At 37.6% G+C, this 19,089-nt stretch overlaps 1 protein-coding gene across 2 annotated transcripts; it reads left to right on the top strand.

The window, feature by feature from the left end:
• The first annotated feature begins 391 nt into the window (after positions 1-391).
• Positions 392-17,808, top strand: LOC107103788 (liver carboxylesterase 2-like). 2 transcript variants are annotated; one of them, XM_015403616.1, is made up of 25 exons: positions 392-530; positions 3,238-3,430; positions 3,512-3,653; positions 3,936-4,069; positions 4,172-4,325; positions 4,405-4,509; positions 4,579-4,677; positions 4,778-4,921; positions 5,002-5,079; positions 7,265-7,412; positions 7,516-7,665; positions 7,886-7,958; positions 8,028-8,203; positions 12,895-13,087; positions 13,170-13,311; positions 13,591-13,724; positions 13,946-14,099; positions 14,181-14,285; positions 14,351-14,449; positions 14,545-14,688; positions 14,787-14,864; positions 16,594-16,741; positions 16,831-16,980; positions 17,064-17,136; positions 17,206-17,808. In XM_015403616.1, the coding sequence occupies exons 1-25, from the start codon at positions 449-451 to the stop codon at positions 17,390-17,392; spliced, it is 3,285 nt and encodes a 1,094-aa protein (XP_015259102.1). In that variant the 5' UTR covers positions 392-448; the 3' UTR covers positions 17,393-17,808. The 2 variants fall into 2 exon arrangements, with proteins under 2 accessions (XP_015259102.1, XP_015259110.1); XM_015403624.1 differs by lacking the exons at positions 7,886-7,958; positions 8,028-8,203 and having other exon boundaries at positions 17,206-17,392.
• Positions 17,809-19,089: the final 1,281 nt, after the last annotated feature.

The raw sequence follows: 19,089 nt of genomic DNA, 5'->3' as shown, positions 1-19,089 counted from the left end.
ACTGAGCATTTAAATTTGAATCCTTTTTTTCTTAACTTAATAAATTTCCAGTAGGTAATGTATCATTCAAGGCCTCATCTAATCGGTGAAATGCCAAAAAAAAAAAAAAAAAGATACAGCCATGTAGCAGGATCTTTGCTGAATGGCTGGATATAGATCTAGTGCTTCTAAACCTCACTGAGGGACGGAGGGGACTCCATTTGTAAGGGGTATGCAAGTGATCAAAAATGGTGCCTTATAAAGGGTTAAGGATTATTTCACTTCCATGTTTTACGTGTTCATGAAGGTGGCAGAAGCTGCTACCTGTAGCCGCGGTGAGTCACGTGACAAACCCCTCAGGTAAATAGTCCAGGTGAAGGTGCACAGCTGTCAGTTTACAGTGAAGGTCTACAGGAAGCGGCAGCCTTGCTTGCTGTGTTTCCTCCTCCGTGCTAACAACTCTGCACTGATGTTGCTGATTCCCACTATGAGGTTCCACCGTTACTTTCTGGTGTCCGCTTTGTTTCTAAGCGCCGCCGCTGATCCACAAGGTAAGAAATTAAGGCGTTTATTTTTCAGCTCGACATCAGTGGAAACGCAAAGCTCCACAATTCTGCACCGAAGATGCGGGTTTTGTTTTTGAAATTAGTCTTCTGAAGCTATTTGGAATTTAAAATCGTTTAGAGTGGGATTTTAACAGCTAATAAATATACAGATACAGTAATAAAAGCAGCATAGAGCTGACTTGTTATCTGATCTGGGTTTTGCTATGTTTACCTTTTACCCACTTAAACCGAAGTTGGCTTCTAGTTTCAGATTCGGGAAATGAGTAAAGGGGGATTTTTCCCAGCTTCAACGTATTTAATCTACACTAATTAAAAAACTACAACACATAGAAACATCACACCTGGACTAGATTATCCTAAACTACTTGTAGAATAATTAAATCCAGGTGTGGGATTTATGAAACCATTCTCTGATTTGTGAAACTTGCAATAAAGGCTGATTTTAACTTTATTTTAGTGTCCATGTCACACTAGAAGTGGTCTAGCTCTGAAACTACAATACATAGACACATTAAACCTGGGCCAGATTATTCTGAATTACTTAAAGAATAATTAAAACCAGGTCTTGAATTTGTAAAACTTTTCCCTTATACGTGAAACCTCAGACTGATTTTTTTACATTTTTTTTTTGTTTCCATGTCACACTAGAAGTGGTCTAGTTTTGAAACTACAACACATAGACACATTAAACCTGGGCCAGATTATTTTAAATTACTTGTAGAATTATTAAAACCAGGTTTGGGATTTGTGAAACCTTTCTGTGATTTGTGAAACTGCAATAAAGGCTTATTGTAATACTTTTTTGTGTGTCCATGACACACTGGAAGTGGTCTAGCTTTGAAACTACATCGCCTAGACACATTAAACCTGGACTGGAGTATTTTAAACTACTTGCAGAATAATTTAAACCAGCTCTGGCATTTCTGAAACCATTTTTTGATTTGTGAAACTTCAATAAAGGCAGATTTCAACAATTTCTTAGTATCTAGACTACATATATAATGAATCCCATCTGCTCTGATATTAATTACTTTTGCTTTGAATTGAAATTTTAACTTTCTTTTTACTCATAGTTTTTTATCGTCAATGTAGCAACATTTGGTGTTGCAATCGTTGCGTCTCTGATGCCTTCTTAAAGGAGGGCGTCACCTTATATCGTGCTTCCAACAACTTATTGCTCTATTTTTTCTGGTACTAACTTTTGCTTTTCTTTGACAGAGAAAGTACTCCTGTATAAGTTCTTCCTTTCAGTGTTGCATATTTGCTAAAACCACCAGTTGGCTGCGATAGATGGCTGCTCACACTGGGCCAGATTCTGATACCTTACACACACTTATTTGGTCTGGTCAATGGTGACAGTTGCAGTCATGGTATGGCACGCTGTTTTTACATTTATTAGCTTGACTGAATATACTGTATATATATTCCAGATGTCTCAAATGCATTTCTTCTTAGTCAAAATTAAAATTTCAGATATCTGAAATGACATTCCTCCTATCTAAGATAAACATTGCAGATATCTGAAATATAATTCATACTAGTAAAAATGAGGTCATGTTTCCCATTCATGTGTATTGGGCTTTTACTTCCAGATATCCAAAATGGCATTACTCCTATCTTAAATAAACATTCTGGATGTCTAAAAATGAAATTCAGACTGCCTATTTTATGTTAAAATGGAGTCTCATTATTCTTCTAAAAGTATCTAAAACAAAATTTTAGATGGGCATTATTAAAATTTAGATATCTGAAATTCCAATTTAACTAGTCATCTTTCAATAGTTTTTATCTGTTATTATATTTCTACTAGTAGAAATATATTTTAGATGTCAAGAATTGGATTTCTGGATATCTGTAATGTTATATTCATTTTTGATATCTGAAATAGTAATTTTGACTAGCAGTAACTCTGTTATGGAGATCTGAAATTAGAGTCAGTATTCATTTTAAGATGGGAAGAATGTATATTTTAGATAGGAATAATGTTATTTTAGATATGTGAAATGTTCATTTTGACTAGGATAGAATGCATTTGAGACATCTGAAATATATATATTTCATCAAGCTAATAAATGCTGAAAGGCCCGCTTAAACTTTGTAAAGATTTCTAGGTATTTGAAAGTTAATTCTTACTAGTACAATTATATTTTTGGCTGCCTGAAATGTATTTTTTGCAAGCAAAAATTTAATTTAGGATATCTATATGTACATTTCTGGCTAGTAGGAATGTAGTTTTGACTAGGAAGATTAACAAATGGAACAGTAGAGAGGACAGCACTTCTAATAAATGTCAAAACGGCCTGCCATACCTGCAGTCAGGCGGTTACTTCATACATAATAGTCTGAGTGAAGCAATCTGCCCCCCTATCCAGCAATAGGGGTAATTTCCGGGTCTGCATACGTCATTCAGATTTCAGTCAGTGTATTTGTAAAATACATTCAAGATCAAAACTACCTGGTTTAAATTTATATAGCAATTAAAAGATCAACAAAAAGTAGACATATTTAAAGCATGCAAAAGCGCCCCAAAGTATATACCAAACATGTGGCATTTTTTTTTAAATTTAATTATATTATTTATGGAGTTTATTAGGCAGTTTTTGATATCTCCCCTCACAGCAGGGGTAACCAATTAAAAATCAGCGGGATCCGAATAAAGAAAGATATATTTTTTATTTTTGTATCTTGATAGCCCCAGAGGTCCAAACAAAGCTCGGCAGATTGAGAGGACAATATGTGAGCGTTAAGGGGAAGGAGACGGGTGTCCATGCCTTCCTGGGCATCCCCTTTGCTAAGCCCCCCCTCGGTCCCACCCTCAGACTGGCTGCACCTCAGCCCACAGAAGGATGGTCAGGACTGAGAGATGCCACCAAGCAACCCAAGATGTAAGTGATAGGTTTCTGTGTAGGACCCTCTACATTGGCCAGGTTTGGTGATTAACTTTTCATAAAATGTTTATTTTACAGATGCATTCAAGATATGGAAGTTGTTAACAGTCTGATTGAACAGCTCAGTGGTATGATGGTGGATATCCCAGATGCTTCAGAGGACTGTTTGTACCTCAACATCTACACCCCTGCAAATAGAGCACCTGATGCTAAGCTCCCTGTAAGAAATTTTGAGTTTGAGTTACTCTGTTTACTTGGAAATTCGGCTTCATGTTGGTTTGAGATAAAGTTAAGGAGATAGGATTTCTGCTCTGAACTGGAAATGAGATGTTATTTTACCCTGCATAAGAACATCATTGAGATACAAACCTGGAGAGGTGGACAAAGAATTGACAGGATAAAATCTTACTTTTCTTTTACCTCTTGTATTAGACTTAGGAAATATCTTTCAATAATTTGCTCTGAAAATAAAATGGAGAATTTGTCCAACTCTTAATCTGAGGTCATGGTGTGGATCCATGGTGGAGGCTTTGCTCTTGGTTCCGCTTCAATGTTCGATGGTTCTGCTCTGTCTTCCTACCAAGATGTAGTTGTGGTTCTAATCCAGTATAGGCTGGGACTTCTGGGCTTTTTCAGGTTAATCCGTATCTGACACACATTTAAAACAATTCAATCATTTCTTTTTATTGTTTTTCCTGTTTTAAAACCTGTTTTTCTTCCATATTGTGTTTTATGCAGTACTGGAGATGAACATATTCCAGGGAACCTTGGACTTTTAGACCAGGTCCAAGCCCTGAGGTGGGTCAAGGAGCATATTCAAAACTTTGGAGGAAACCCAGATTTGGTCACCATATTTGGTGAATCTGCTGGTGGTGCCAGCGTTTCACTTCTGGTATGAAGTAATCTGCCAGCAAAATTTGTGTTGTTAAAAAACTATTTATCTTGATTTAATTTGCTCTATAACCACTCAGCTTCTGTCTCCCTTGGCTAATGGGCTGTTCCACCGAGCCATTGCTGAGAGTGGAACAGCTGCTTTGGATGCACTTGTTGGAAAAGATCCTGTACCAGTGATGCAGGTTAGTCGACGATTGTTAGGATTTTTCGTCTTGTATTATAAGATTTCTTGATCGTAAGTCTTTTTTCAGGCTGTAGCAAATGCCTCTGGTTGCAGCTTTGAAAGCACAGAGCAGATTGCTAAATGCATTAGGAACCTGGACATTGACACCATACTGGCATTAGGGAAGGTGAGACACTGCTTTGAAAAAACTATAGTTTTAGATCAAATTTTCCTGCTCTTTATTTCACTGTTTCCCTTTTTCTGTAATTTTTTTTTTTTCTTTTTAGGATCGAAATTTGGGATGTACTGTAAACATTGATGGACATTTCCTGACTAAACCTGTGCCAGAGCTGTACCAGAATCATGAACTACTCAATGTACCATTCATGACCGGGATTAATAATCATGAAGGAGGTTTTATGCTTGCCAGTGTAAGTTTTCAGACCACAAAAGCTTGGTTAAATTTTTAGTAATTCTTATTAATCCTGGTCTTTTTTTTTTTTTTTGGTAGCATTTTGGTTCTCCAAACTTTACAGAAGGAATGGATAAAGAGTCAATTGGAGAACTGCTGCTCATGTTCTTCCCGCTTGTAAGACACTTATTGTTTGATAAGCAAATTGTAAAGATATTCATACTCTTCAGATTTAAAAAAAAAAGTATTTTAATTAGTTTGTATCTGTAAGAGCTCACATTGTAGTGTATATTTTTGAGTTGTGAGGAAAATAGAGTTTTAAAATGTATAAAATTGTTGAGTTTGTATTAATATTAGGCGTGTGGGAAGAAATCGATTTGGTGATTTATAGTGATTTTCCAGCTGCCTAATATAATGCCAATCTTTCAGTCCCTAATATTGATTAAATTATTATTTTTTTAAATCTAAAACGGTGAGTAAAAATGGGCTACCTCTGCAGGGCCACTCAAGTAGATAGTGCTGTAGAGCCCTTTTGCTGCGCGCCGTAGCACCATTTCTGTATTAAAGGCAGTCGCAGTAGAAGACGTGGACTGACTCAAACCACAAACAACATGGATTCTGATAAACATATACGGCTCCTGCTTTTCTTATCTTTACATTTCCTTTTGATAGCTGGGTAAAATATCACAGTATATAGTGATATTGCAATATCGCGACAATATCGTATCATAACCCAAGTATGGTGACACGTATTTTTTCGCAACACAAATGCCAATGCTCACCCCTAATTAATATCCCTTCACTAATACTCTGAAATGAAATCCAGTGCATCCGCTTGCCTTCAGGAGTCACCAGATTATTAAATGTGGTTCATGTGTTTGTTATTTGAACTTGGTAGGAATTAGGGGTGTGGGAAAAAATCTATTTGGCGATATATCGCCAAATAGATCAATAGAAAAAAAGTAAAAAAAAAAAAAAAAAAATTTTTACCTAAAACAATTAGGAAAAAATGGGTTATCTCTGCACCGTCACACTGGCAGATAGGCTGTGGAGCCTGTGCGGCGTGGCACATATCTGTAGTTGAGGCAGTCACAGCGAAAGACCTGGATACACAATAACTAAGTGATCGATATCTTCTGATGAACATATGCAGCCCTTGCCCCCTTTTAGAGATACATTTAATTTTGATAGCTGGGAAAAGTATCGCTATATATATATATATATATATATATATATATATATATATATATATATTGCTAGTATTATCGTGATAATATCCCTTTGTAACTCAAGTATCGTGACACGTATCGTATCATATCACAACACCTATTCCAGTACTCACCCGTAGTATAAATCCAGCTGTTCTATGAAGGCCTCAGAGGTTTGTTACAGAACATTAGTAACAAAAATATATCATAACAACCATGTAACAGACCAGGCAGCTCATGAAAAAGGTTTTTTAGTGCTGTAAAATTGGATCAGGTTACAAAATAGCATTTACAGCTCTTAGCTTCTCAAATATCACTGTTTTCACATAAAAAAATGAAAATGGTAAAGCTGTAAACTTTACAAGACAGGGCCAGTCTCCTAAATGACAGGCCTAGTAAGGTCAGCATTAATCAGAGAAGAAATCAGAGACCTCACCACCCACTAGTAGGCAAGCAAATTGTGGCCTAGTGGTTAGAGCAGTACCATGAGAATGGTTTAATTACTCGGCTCAATCCCCATAGCCTGTATTCTGGTTCCCTGAGCAAGACCCTTAGCTCCCGATTGCTCCCTAGGTGCTGCAGAGCAGCAGCCCAGTGCTCCCTAAGGGGATGGGTTAAGATGCAGAAGTGAATTTCTCCAATGTTTTTTTGTAAATCCCTTTATTGCCCCACAATGGGGAAATTCATTGTCTGCATTTAACTTATTTCCTCGGGGAGCAGTGGGCTGTCATTGTGTGATGCCCGGGGAGCAGTGTTGGGATAAGGGTTTGGCTCGGGAACCAAGAGTGCAGACTGTGGGGATCAAACCAGGTACTTGCAACCTTCTCAGAACACAAGTGTACTGCTTTAACCACTAGGCCAACACTCCCCTTAATCTTCCAATCAGTGTCTACTCAAGTTTTTAGTGCAAACAAGACACAACTTTAAAATTAAATCATTCCCCATTTTTAACTTTGGACTAATAGCATAAGTCCCAATGAAACATGCTAAAAAAATGTTTATGTAGCATGAAGAAATCAGGATACATTCAAGGGCTGGGGATACTTTTGCACGCAATTTCCTTCCCTTATAATCAAAGTTTCTTTTATTAATTTTGTTTTATTGTTAATTTCTTTAACTGCTGTATTTTATTGTATTTATTTTTATTTGATCAGCCTGAAGCTGCACCCATCAGAGATCTGATTATTAAGGAATATGTTGGATCTGGTGAAGACCGCATCAGAAACAGAGATGGATTCACTGAGCTGCTTGGGGATTTCTTATTTACCTTTCCTGCCATTAAATCAGTGAATGCTCACAGAGGTGTTTTTTTTTCTTCCTTGCAAGATCATCCAAAATCCAGTGTTTGCTATATACTTTTGTTCTGTCTCCCAAACAAACATGATCCCTATTTGTTAATATATAGATGCAGGCGCTCCTGTGTACTTGTACGAGTATCATCACGCTCCCATGTTCCTGCAGAAAAAAAGACCCAGCTTTGTTAAATGTGATCATGGAGATGACATGTTCACTGTAATGGGATACTGCTTCACAACTACCCACGTAAAATTAGCTGGTAAGTAATCCAAATGTAGCAGTATGCCTTATAGGCTCTGCTTCCAGTTATAAATAATTTGTGAACATGTGAACTCTAGCTTAATGTGTTAAATATATTCTATCTGTATCATTATTTCAGTTTAAAATTCCAATTGTTCATTCCAATCAGGCTAATCCAGCCACATTAACTGGATATCCAATGTGTTTGTATCTAATATCTTTGCTGTTAACTGATTTAGATCCATGTCCCAAAGAAGAGGAAGAGTTTAGCAGAATCATGATGAGCTATTGGGGTAACTTTGCTCGCACAGGGTAAGAGTTGCTGATTATTCAGAGTACAGATTACTCACATTATAAAGTTTAAAACAATGTGTTCTATAGGTCTCCTAATGGGGAGGGTCTTGTCAACTGGCCTAAGTATGAAGCAGATGAAAAGTATCTGTCTATTGACCTGAAGAACCAGGCGTCTGCTCAGTTCCTCAAAAAGGATCGTTTCATCTTTGTAACTGAAACTCTGCCAGAGAAGATCAGGAAGTTTGAGGAGAACAGGGTGCATGGTGAGTTGTAGTGCAGCTTAAAGGCAGAGATATCTACAATTCAATGATTTAAAGCACTACCTAAGTCTATAACCTGATGCAGATAATCTAGTCTGTCTTTAAACATGTGTTGATTTAGGAAGTAATGTCCTGTTTGTAAATTATTGAGAATAATGCTAAAAATATAAATATGTAATCAAGTTTGGTGATACGAAATGAAAAATTATGAGCTGCTTTTAATGTCAAAGTTCTTGATGAATGTAAAAGAAGGTGCTCTTTTGGAGAAGAATGAAGTGTCTTTGGTTAAACCATAAACACCTTCTGTCTCATGTAAAGTTATTTGAAAACTATCTACATTAAAGGTATTGTTCCAATGCCAAACACTAGACACGTTGTAATTGAAATAATAGACTGAGTTCCAACGAGCTAAATTAAGCGGAAAAAACCAAAACTTATCGCTGTATCTATTTAACCTTTTTAATGTTGTTTTTTAAGATGTAGTGGCCTTTAGTTTGTATCATAGCTTGATTTCAAACTACGTATACAGAAAGGCATATAAATGAGATAGAGGAGTAGAAGGCATGCAGCAAAGGTCAGTAGGCCAGGACTTCGACACATGACATCCACATAGTGGATTAAAGCCTGCTTTTTAAAATGCACCGTCTGAAGTTCTTTAGTATAAAAAAACAAAACACTTATAAAGTGTTGATATGCAAACAGTACATAGAGATTAAGCTTAAAACCCTTTAAAGCCACTTTAGGAACACCTGCCACTATTACTCTAGTCAAGACCCTGCAATTATTTCTTTATAACAATTAAGAAGAAACAGATTTCTTGCCTTAAAGACCAGGGACCACATCTATCAGGGAGAACACTGCATCTATATAAAAAAGCCTAGCTAAAAATGCAGAGAAACGTAATCATGCAGGAGGATCAGTGAATGACTTAAACAGGCAATGTGGTAAAAAAAATCTATACATTTCAACAACTGCATTGTTTTCTGGGAGAAAAAAAAAATCCTCTAAAGACAGAAGGTTTTTGTCTCGATAGGTTCGGAGACACGCTTACATCCACTTTATGTGTTGTTAGAGTCTGGGATTATTCTGTGGTGTGGAAGTCTTCAGATCCCGATTAACTCTCAGCACTTAATCCAGACTTCCATCTCCCGGATTTTACTGACCACATGACACAACAACTCAAATAAATGTCACATCCCCAAACAATCCCCTTATTTTTGCAGGCCCTGCTAATAAACAAACTCCTTTTTAAATTTACAGAGCTCCCTGCCTTCCTAATCCATCTCCTCCACATATCACGATTGTTGAACGTGTCTATGCATACAGCAGGACTTTCAATACTTAACTGTGACACTAGGTCGTACTTTCAATAGTAAATATTTCTAGGAATTGTCCGCGCGCCTTGAGATTATCGAAAAATCTCTGTGCTAAAACACTGCAGAACAAAGCTAAAAGGATACGAAACAGTAATACATAAAGTGAAAAGTCATAAACTCAGGTGTAACAGCCACAGGGATAATATAAGTCAAACTGGTTTTCTGAAGCATTAGGATTTTGGAACAGTGTGGTCTTCAACCTGGCTGTGGAACACTGGACCAGTGCTACACCCTCTGCAGGGTGCTCAAGGAATCATGGGAATTTCTCTGTATCATCATCATTTTGGTAGTTCACAGACAAGTGTGAAGCGGTCTGGGTTAGGATAAACTCCTCCAAGTCAAATCCATGGTTCCCAACCATGGTTTTTGCCCTGTTCAGATTAGAGGGGCACCCGTGCCTCAAGAGGAGGAGTTAAAAAAATCTTGGGGTGCTATTCACTGTTGAGGAGGGAATGGAGGGGGAGATTGGCAGACAGATCGGTGCAACTACCACCGCAGTGTGGATGCTACACCAGACAGATGTGGTGAAGATAGAGAATGTGAGAGCTTAGCCAAAAGGCAAAGCTTGAAATAACAGAGTGGTCATGACTATAAGAGAGTCCCACATAAAAACTGGCTAAAATGGTCTTCCTTCAAAGGGTGACAGGTTGCTTGCTTAGAGGTAGAATGAGATCAATAAAGCTCATCTAATCTAATCTAACTCAACCATCAGGGAGGGGCTCAGAGTAGAGATGTTCGGCCTCTATATAAAAATTTATTTATTTTGGATTGTTCTATCATAATTTTGATTATCTGGTCCCAATCCGAGGAGGGGCTTTTCTCAGATAGCGTACACAAAGCAGGAAACCTCTTTAAGCATCAACAGAATTTATTCCAGTCATGTTTAACAAAATCATTGATATAAGCTCAAATTCCAGAGGAAGTCTTATACCTTCTTTCTTTGGCCTGCTTTCTTCTTAATCATTAGCTGTCAGACAGCAAAATGGTTTAGAACTTCTAATACTTTTCTAATTTATCTAAAAATGCTTCACCCAGCTTCTTCTAAAGTCTCAAGCTGCAGTATCGTCCCTTTTCTTCCAAATAATTAGCCAAATTATGGCATTTATTTTTTTTACAATGTTACAGTTAGTTTGTGGTGTTTTTCCTTTTTTCTTAACTTCCTTCGATCATTAATTTTTTCTAGACACAAATGAAATGTGTACTATATGAGATTGCTGACTTTGACCTGCAGCTATCATTGCTGTAATAAGTCATGTGACAGGTAAGTTGCCCATGTGCAGCTTTAAACTGATTACAGTTCTAAGTGAAAGTTCATTGGAGGCTGTATTGCTTCTTCTTGGGCATTGCCTTCCATGTAGTTGTTTTGCTAAGATTTTCCTGAAGCCCAGCATGAAGTTCCACATTTGCTTTCTTCTGTGTGTTTTGTTTCTAAACTGTATTGCTGATCTGCAAGGTAAGAGGCAGACTGTTCTTTCCTCAGCTCAACATAAATGGCAGCAGAGTTCCACAATCCTGCACGCAATATGAGATTTTCATTCATAAACGTAATATACTTGTTGATCTTTTAAAAACAAAATGTATTTTAAGGTTTGATTTTTAACTTAAAATGCCGTGTCACAGACAACCTGCTCTTCTTGATCTCTGATCTGGGTGTTGCCATGTTTGCCTTTTTACCCACTAAACGAGGTGCGTTCATGGGTGACACATTACATCAGAGCAGCTCACTGTACAGACGTGGGGCCAGTGCTCAAGTCAAAAAAGGCAACAATGCCAAATTAACTCACACAATAAATGTATAACTACAAAAACATACAAAAAGAATCGGTAGAATATATATGAGTATTTTTAACATGATCAATGCAAGACAAATCAAATGAGTTAACTCAAAATATTAAAATGAACAAAAACATGTACGTGCTGCTAAAAGGACAGAAATGTGATATTGTCTCCAACATGAATGGCATTTTCTGCTTTTAGCCTTTTTTATTTATTTTTTTTTTTTACATATCAGTACATACAGGTTTCTTTAGATAATTTTTGGATGATTTATACCTAAATGTCTGCATGCTGTGAAAACTGTAACCAAAGTGAAATTGCTTGATGGTTAAAAAAAAACAAAAACATGGCCAAATCAAGCTAATTCCAATCATTTTGATGCAGAACGGTAGCAGGTCATTTTTTTCTAATAAAATTATTTTTTATTCATAACAAAAAACATTGAAATTAAGCATTAAAAAAATTCTAACTTAAATCTTATAAAAACTTCAATGCAGAAATAAGAATAAGGGATCTAATATTCTCTATAACCTGCAACTGATTACAAGTTGGAAAAACACTGGTCCCCAATAATATCCTAATAAAATTTGAGTAGTTGTTAAGTAACTTTTTCTTTGTTATTCATAATATCTTGAATGCAGCTCTGTATGATTAAGAATAATTTTTACCTAAGGAAAATTTAGAGAAGCCAATTAACAGTCATGTTTTTGGACCTTGGGAGGAACCTGGAGTACCCGGAGAGAACCCATGCAAGCACAGGGAGAACATGCAAACTCCATGCAGAAAGACCCTGGGCCAGGAATTGAACCATGATATATATACATATATCAATCTCGTTATATTGTATATATAAATTGCAATTATCTGTTGATGGCATAGTGGACGATTTTTCAGCACAAGAGCATCCTACCTGCCCCTCCTCCATCATGTCAAAGAATCTCCCAAATTAACTATTGTCCTACTTCTTTTTTCTGAGGCCTTCCTCTTCTACTCATAAATTTATAAAAAATGTTTGCTTTGTGTGACTCATGGCCATTTTCAAACTATATATGCTGCAAAAAACAGAAGTCAAAATAAGTCTTTTTTTTTTAAATAAGTGCATTTGTTCTTGAATTGAGAAGGTAAGTGAGACACTTTGCCAATGGAACAAGACAATTTACATTGAAAAAAAACAACAAAAAAAACAATTGCATTGTTTTATTTCCAGTGCATCTTATCTATTTATCTTATTTTAAGAGTGAAATACTAATTCCATTGACAAATCATCTTATTTTCCTACTCAAATTATGGGTAAATACACTTAATTACAAATTTTTACCTATTGCTAGATGTTTTTTTTTAAGTGTAATAAGAGCAGTGGAGCCAGGCATGGGTTGAACTGTAGCTGGATGCATAAACAGAACTGTGCATCTACACCAAGAGGAAACAAACACTTTGGAAAATCAATTAATAAGCTGAACCTCAGAACTAGGAGCAGAAAGAAAATGGGTCCCTATAAAAAACGATCCTCATTCTGGTTTTTTAATTTTTTTTTCCTGATAGCCCCAGAGGTCCAAACAAAGCTCGGCAGATTGAGAGGACAATATGTTAGCGTTAAGGGGAAGGAGATGGGTGTCCATGCCTTCCTGGGCATCCCCTTTGCTAAGCCCCCCCTCGGTCCCACCCTCAGACTAGCTGCACCTCAGCCCCCAGAGGGATGGTCAGGACTGAGAGATGCCACCAAGCAACCCAAGATGTAAGTAATATGTTTCTGTGTAGTACCCTCTACATTGGCCTGGGTTTGGTGATCAACTTTTCATAAAATGTTTATTTTACAGATGCATTCAAGATATGGACATGGTTAACAGATTGGTTGAACAACTCAGTGGTATGATGGTGGATATCCCAGATGCTTCAGAGGACTGTCTGTACCTCAACATTTACACCCCTGCAAATAGAGCTCCTGATGCTAAGCTGCCTGTAAGAAGCTCTGCTTTGAGTTTGTGTGACTCTGTTTACTTGGAGATTCGGCTTCATGTTGGTTTGAGATAAAGGTCAGGAGGCTGGATTTCTGCTCTGAACTGGAAGTGAGATGTACTTTCATCCTGGTAATATCTTCCAGTTATGCTCCTAAGATATAATATAGTGATAAACTTATGATATAACTTAACAGAATTAGACGGCTTCTTCATAGAGACACATCCTGGTAGTTGACTGACTGAGGGTTAGTCTGAAAAAAAAATCTAATATCTCTCTCAGGTCATGGTGTGGATCCATGGTGGAGGCTTTGTTCTTGGGTCCGCTTCAATGTTCGATGGTTCTGCTCTGGCTGCCTACCAAGATGTAGTTGTGGTTCTAATCCAGTATAGACTGGGACTTCTGGGGTTCATCAGGTAACTCAATAGCTTGAACATCCATCCATTTTCTTACACGCTTGTCCCAGTTGGGGTCGCGAGGGGTGCTGGTGCCTTTCTCCATCTGTCTATGGGCTTGAGGCAGGGTACACCCTGGACAGGTCGCCAGTAGCTAAAACATGATTGGAGCAATTAAATAATTTTTTTCTGCTGATTTTTCTTTTATCAAAACCTGTTCTTTTTTTAATTGTTTGGTGCAGTACTGGAGATGAACATATTCCAGGGAACCTTGCACTTTTAGACCAGGTCCAATCCCTGAGGTGGGTCAAGGAGCACATTCAAAACTTTGGAGGAAACCCAGATTTGGTCACCATATTTGGTGAATCTGCTGGTGGTGTCAGCGTTTCACTTCTGGTATGAAGTAATCTGCCAACAAACTTGTTGCTTTCAATTAATGCTTTTAAAATAATTTATTTAATCTATTTCACCACTCAGCTTCTGTCTCCCTTGTCTGATGGTCTGTTCCACCATGCCATTGCTGAGAGTGGAACAGCTGCCATGGATGTGCTTGTAGGACATGATCCTGTACCAATGATGAAGGTAAGTTGTAATTTTTTTTAATTCTGTATATATTCAAAATTTCGTGAGTCCATATATTTTTTCAGGCAGCAGCAAACGCCTCTGGCTGTAACCTTGAAAGCACAGAGCAGATTGCTAAATGCATTAGGAACCTGGACATTGAGACCATACTGGCATTAGGGAAGGTGAGATACTGCATTGAAAAAACTAGTGTTTTGGAACTAATTTACTTGCTGTATTTTTCACCATATCCCCTTCTGTACATATTTTCTCTCTCTAGGATCAAAATTTGAGATTTCCTGTGAGTGTTGATGGGCACTTCCTGACTAGACCTGTGCCCGAGCTGTTACAGAAGCATGAACTACTCACTGTGCCATTCATGACTGGCATTAATAATCATGAAGGAGGATTTTCTCTTGCCCAAGTAAGTTCTGAGTGTTTAGAGGCATACCAGACCACAAAAGCTACATTGCTTTTTTTGTTTTTTATTATTGTTTACTAATCTTGGTTATTCTTCTGTAGCATTTTGCTCCTCCCAATTGGACAGAAGGAATAGATCGAGAGTCGATTGGAAACATGCTGTTAACGTTCTTCCCGCTGGTAAGAGATCTGTTGTCTGCTAAGCAACTTGTGAACATATTCATACTCTTAAAATTTTCTTCTTGGAGAGTTGCATCTCCTCCGTAGGCTGACCAGTCAGTTTGACTTAGACAGAGTATCAATCAGTCTGGAAAGGCTCAATAGTCTGCAGTCTAAACAGACCAGGCAAATCACACAGCAGGAGGAGGGCCCATAATGCAAGAGCGCTTTCTGTAACCATAACCATGAATTTTGCAGTTTCCCCGGTGGGATGTTTTAATGATGCTCTTTGGTAAGACCGCTGGTTATATCAGTAAGACTCCAAAAACTGGCCGCTGTATGATGGCAACAACAAAACAGGCTTTAACTAGAGGGCAACCGGACTGTCCTTCCATTTTTTTGAAGACATTTCACCACCTATCCAGGTGTCTTTGGGCAATCTGTAGTTTGAGCACTAATGTGTTCAAGCAGCTTCGAGGTCCATCCTCTTAAACACATTCCAAGTCAGATGCAAATCAAATAGCCACCCCTTGTTCTTCTGAATTGTTGGTTATGGGCCATTGACCATTTGAATCATGATGAGAGAGTTCTATGACTGACTTGTAAATACTTGGAAGCTGAAACCCAAATCCTCATCCTCTGTCTAGTAATGACTTTTCCGTTTTAACAAAGATGGCATCTTTCACACCTCTTTCAAACCAGCTGTCCTCTCTGTCCAAATTCGGAACATTTTGGTATTCAAATGTGTTTTTTGTTCCTTAGGTCCAAGTGTACGGCTGATTCTTGCACATAGTTACTGGCTCTCCTATGCTGCCTATTGGGTTTCTGTTGTTATCGTTTGGTTTCTCCAGTATAGGAGGCTGTACAGTTCTCATTGCACTGGATCACAGAAACGACACCACTCAGCTTTGGTTTGGGTGAAAATCCAAACCATTGGAGGTTTCAGCTTTCAAGCAATTACAATTCAGTCGTAGAACTCATTCCAAAGAAATTTTTATTCTCTCTCATCATGATTCAAAAGGTCAATTACATAGCCCATACTCAACAAACGACTTCAACAATTCAGAGGAACAAGGGGTGGCTATTTGATTTGCATCTGGGTTGGAACGTGCTTAGGAGGATGAACTTTCAACTACAGATTGCAGGGGTGTGAGTATGTCTGTGTCGAAACATCTTCAAAAACATTTTACGTAAGTCTAGTTGCCTTCCAGTCGAAGCCTGTTTAGAAGAGATGTTTTTTTTCATAATATCATAATTAATCTAATTGATTCTAAACTTAAGTTAGTCTGGCCTTTAAAATTACATTCTTCTCACTTCATTTCAAGTTGATATGTTGTGTATGCAGAGCAAGTACTGGCTGGCCAGGCCAGCTCTTCTGGTGCCCCTGCATGCTTGGCGTTTCCTGTCATCTAGTACTGACCGAAGTATAAAATACTGGACTGTTAAAGTTTATCTTTGTTACTTATTGTTTAGAATGGTTTAGTCGCAGTTCAGATACAGATAGATTTTATCATTTTTGAAAATAAGAATGGATAGAAATTAAGCCTCTAGATGTTCAAGGCTGTTTGAGACAAACCCTCAGAAGGGATACAGACTCATTTCCAAGGAACTGTTCTTGTAAAAAACCACTGACTCATTAAAAAAAAATGTTAATAAAAAAAAAAAGAAACCATGTAAAACTGTACTTGAGGTAACTTGGCACCACATTTTATGTACATTGAGTATTGTATTTATTTCTTTTTTTGATCAGCCTGAAGCTGCACCCATCAGGGAGCTGATTGTTAACGAATATGTTGGATCTGGTGAAGACCGCATCAGAAACAGAGATGGATTCACTGAGATTCTTGGGGACTTCTTTTTTACTTTTCCAGCTCTTAAAGTGGTAAATGCTCACAGAGGTAATTTTTCCATGCATGATTATCCAAATAAGTTCAGTGTTGCCTATTTATTTCTCCCAAGAAAATATTATTATTTTTTGTACCATTAGATGCAGGGGCTGCTGTGTACTTGTATGAGTATCATCACGCTCCCACGTTCCTTCAGAAAAAAAGACCCAGCTTTGTCAAATGTGACCATGCAGATGACATCTTCACTGTGCTGGGATACTGCTTCACAACTACCCATGTAAAATTAGCTGGTATGTAAATATTACTTACCCTAGATATCCAGTGTGTTTATGTATTTTTACCTACAATCTTTGCTGTTAACTTATTTATTTAGATCCATGTCCCAAAGAGGAGGAAGAGTTTAGCAAAATTATGATGAGCTATTGGGGTAACTTTGCTCGCACAGGGTAAGAGTCTGATTATTCAGTGTACAGAATACTCACATAATACAAAGTTTAAAACAATGTTTTCTCTAGGTCTCCTAATGGAGAGGGTGTTGTCAACTGGCCCAAGTATGGAGCAGAGGAAAAATATTTGTCTCTTGACCTGAAGAAGCAGGTGTCTGCTCAGTTCCTCAAGAAGAATCGTTTCGACTTCGTGACCCAAACTCTGCCACAGAAGATCAAGAAGCTTGAGGAGAACACAGAGCACAGCGAGCTGTAGTATGGCTTTGGGGCAGAGACGTTTAAATGTTAATTTAAAAAAATCTAATCTGATACAGGCCTCCCAGTCTGTCTAAAACCGTGAATCGGTTTGTGGCATGGATTTAGTCATACACTGTATGTGAATTAATTGGACTATTATTGGAAATTGAAATATGTATTCAAGTTTAATGAAATAAAGTGAAGATAGATTAGCAACTATGATATTAAATTTTTTATATGAATCTAAAAAGTGCTCTTATGTTGAACACCAAGTCTCTTTGGTAAAAAAAAAAAAAAACTTCCCGTCCTTCCTTGAGTTCAGATTATTTGTACAATTATTTGGAAATGATATACAACGTCTGTAATAAAAGCAATTTTTTTTCAAGTATGAACAATAGAAATGTTACGTATGAAATAATAAAGAATGAATTTTGATGCCATATAGGCAACGTTTAGTTAAACAGATCCTAGGTAAACTGCTGGATAAAGCTTTTCTCACCACCTTTCATTGATTTCATTTTGAATATCAGTTTGTTAAAGATTAAATATAAAAAATGAGGTCTTCAATCATCAAAGTGCCCATACAAATAGTTTTGTTGAAATGAAGTACTCCAGAAGTTACGTATATTGACTTTTTATGATCCAATCAGTATCAATGGGAACGCTAATTTTTATCCTGCTTGTTCGATATTTCCATAAACCAATAATTTAGTCTCTTTTATTATTCTTACAACTCTCTTTTTATGTACCTGGTAGTTTTTTATGCATTTCCTCCTAAAAGATCCCACTTTAGAAATGCCTATTGCCAATTTGGTGTCCCAGAAGTCTTCAGGCCCAGAAGGCTGCACGCTGCAAAAGCATGCACAGTGCTCTCTAAGGGTGATGGATTAAACACAAAAGACAATCTGCTGTGGAATGTACTATATCAATGGCACAGTCACATATTTGTCTACACTTTTAACATTTTTGACTGAAACATTTTTTTATTTAAATATTTTTCATTTTATGTTGTAGTTTTCAGGAACAAGTACATTCAGGATCTCCTCAATCCAGCTGAAACGCCTTCTGTGGTGGAAGAAGAGACAGAGTGCTTTGGGCTGGATTAATTCATTACCCAGACTGAAGTCACTGAGGTTTTCAAAAAACTCCACGGGGCCAAGGCTTTGGGAATGGATGAGATCCACCCTCAGTACCTTAACCTCTCGTTGTTGTTGGTCTGTCGTAGCTTCATCATCGAGTGGAGGTTTGGGGCAGTGCCCCTGGATTGGCAGACTGGGGACCGGAGGGTGTGTTCCAAGTTAGTGGGATCAAACTTCTCAGCCTGTCTGAAAAGGTCTATACCAGGATGCTAGAAAGGAGAGTCTGGCTGATTGTTAAACCTTGGGTTCTAGGAGAAGCAGTATGGTTAAAGTCGGATTGGTTAAAAATTTCTATCAAGGAAAATCAGCTGATTGCATCAAGCCTTTGACTTGCAACACATGCTTCTCCTGGATAAGACTGAGGCAAAGATATTTGCTTGCATTTTATTGTTGACTCTGCTGTAATCCCTCACACCAAGACTGCATGCAGCGAAAGTTGAGAGGAAAACACATTTTTAACAGGAAAAAACCTCCAACAGAACCAGACGCGGTATGAGTGGCCTCACTGCAAAAAATCTGAATCTAGATAAGTCATTTTTTCTTAAAATAAGTGCATTTGTTCTTGGATTGAGGAGGT

This window comes from Cyprinodon variegatus, unplaced genomic scaffold, assembly GCF_000732505.1.
Source record: "Cyprinodon variegatus isolate N-32 unplaced genomic scaffold, C_variegatus-1.0 Scaffold35, whole genome shotgun sequence".
In the NCBI taxonomy this organism is placed as follows: domain Eukaryota; kingdom Metazoa; phylum Chordata; class Actinopteri; order Cyprinodontiformes; family Cyprinodontidae; genus Cyprinodon; species Cyprinodon variegatus.
This window is presented reverse-complemented; position numbering and strand designations above follow the sequence as displayed.

Bases quoted from the DNA above. Each gene is read 5' to 3' on its own strand.
- LOC107103788 (XM_015403616.1), top strand. From the start codon at position 449: ATGTTGCTGATTCCCACTATGAGGTTCCACCGTTACTTTCTGGTGTCC. The intron at 3,654-3,935 runs GTAAGAAATTTT...TCTTAATCTGAG, and splicing joins CACCTGATGCTAAGCTCCCT to GTCATGGTGTGGATCCATGG. The intron at 14,865-16,593 runs GTAAGAGATCTG...TTTTTTGATCAG, and splicing joins TGTTAACGTTCTTCCCGCTG to CCTGAAGCTGCACCCATCAG.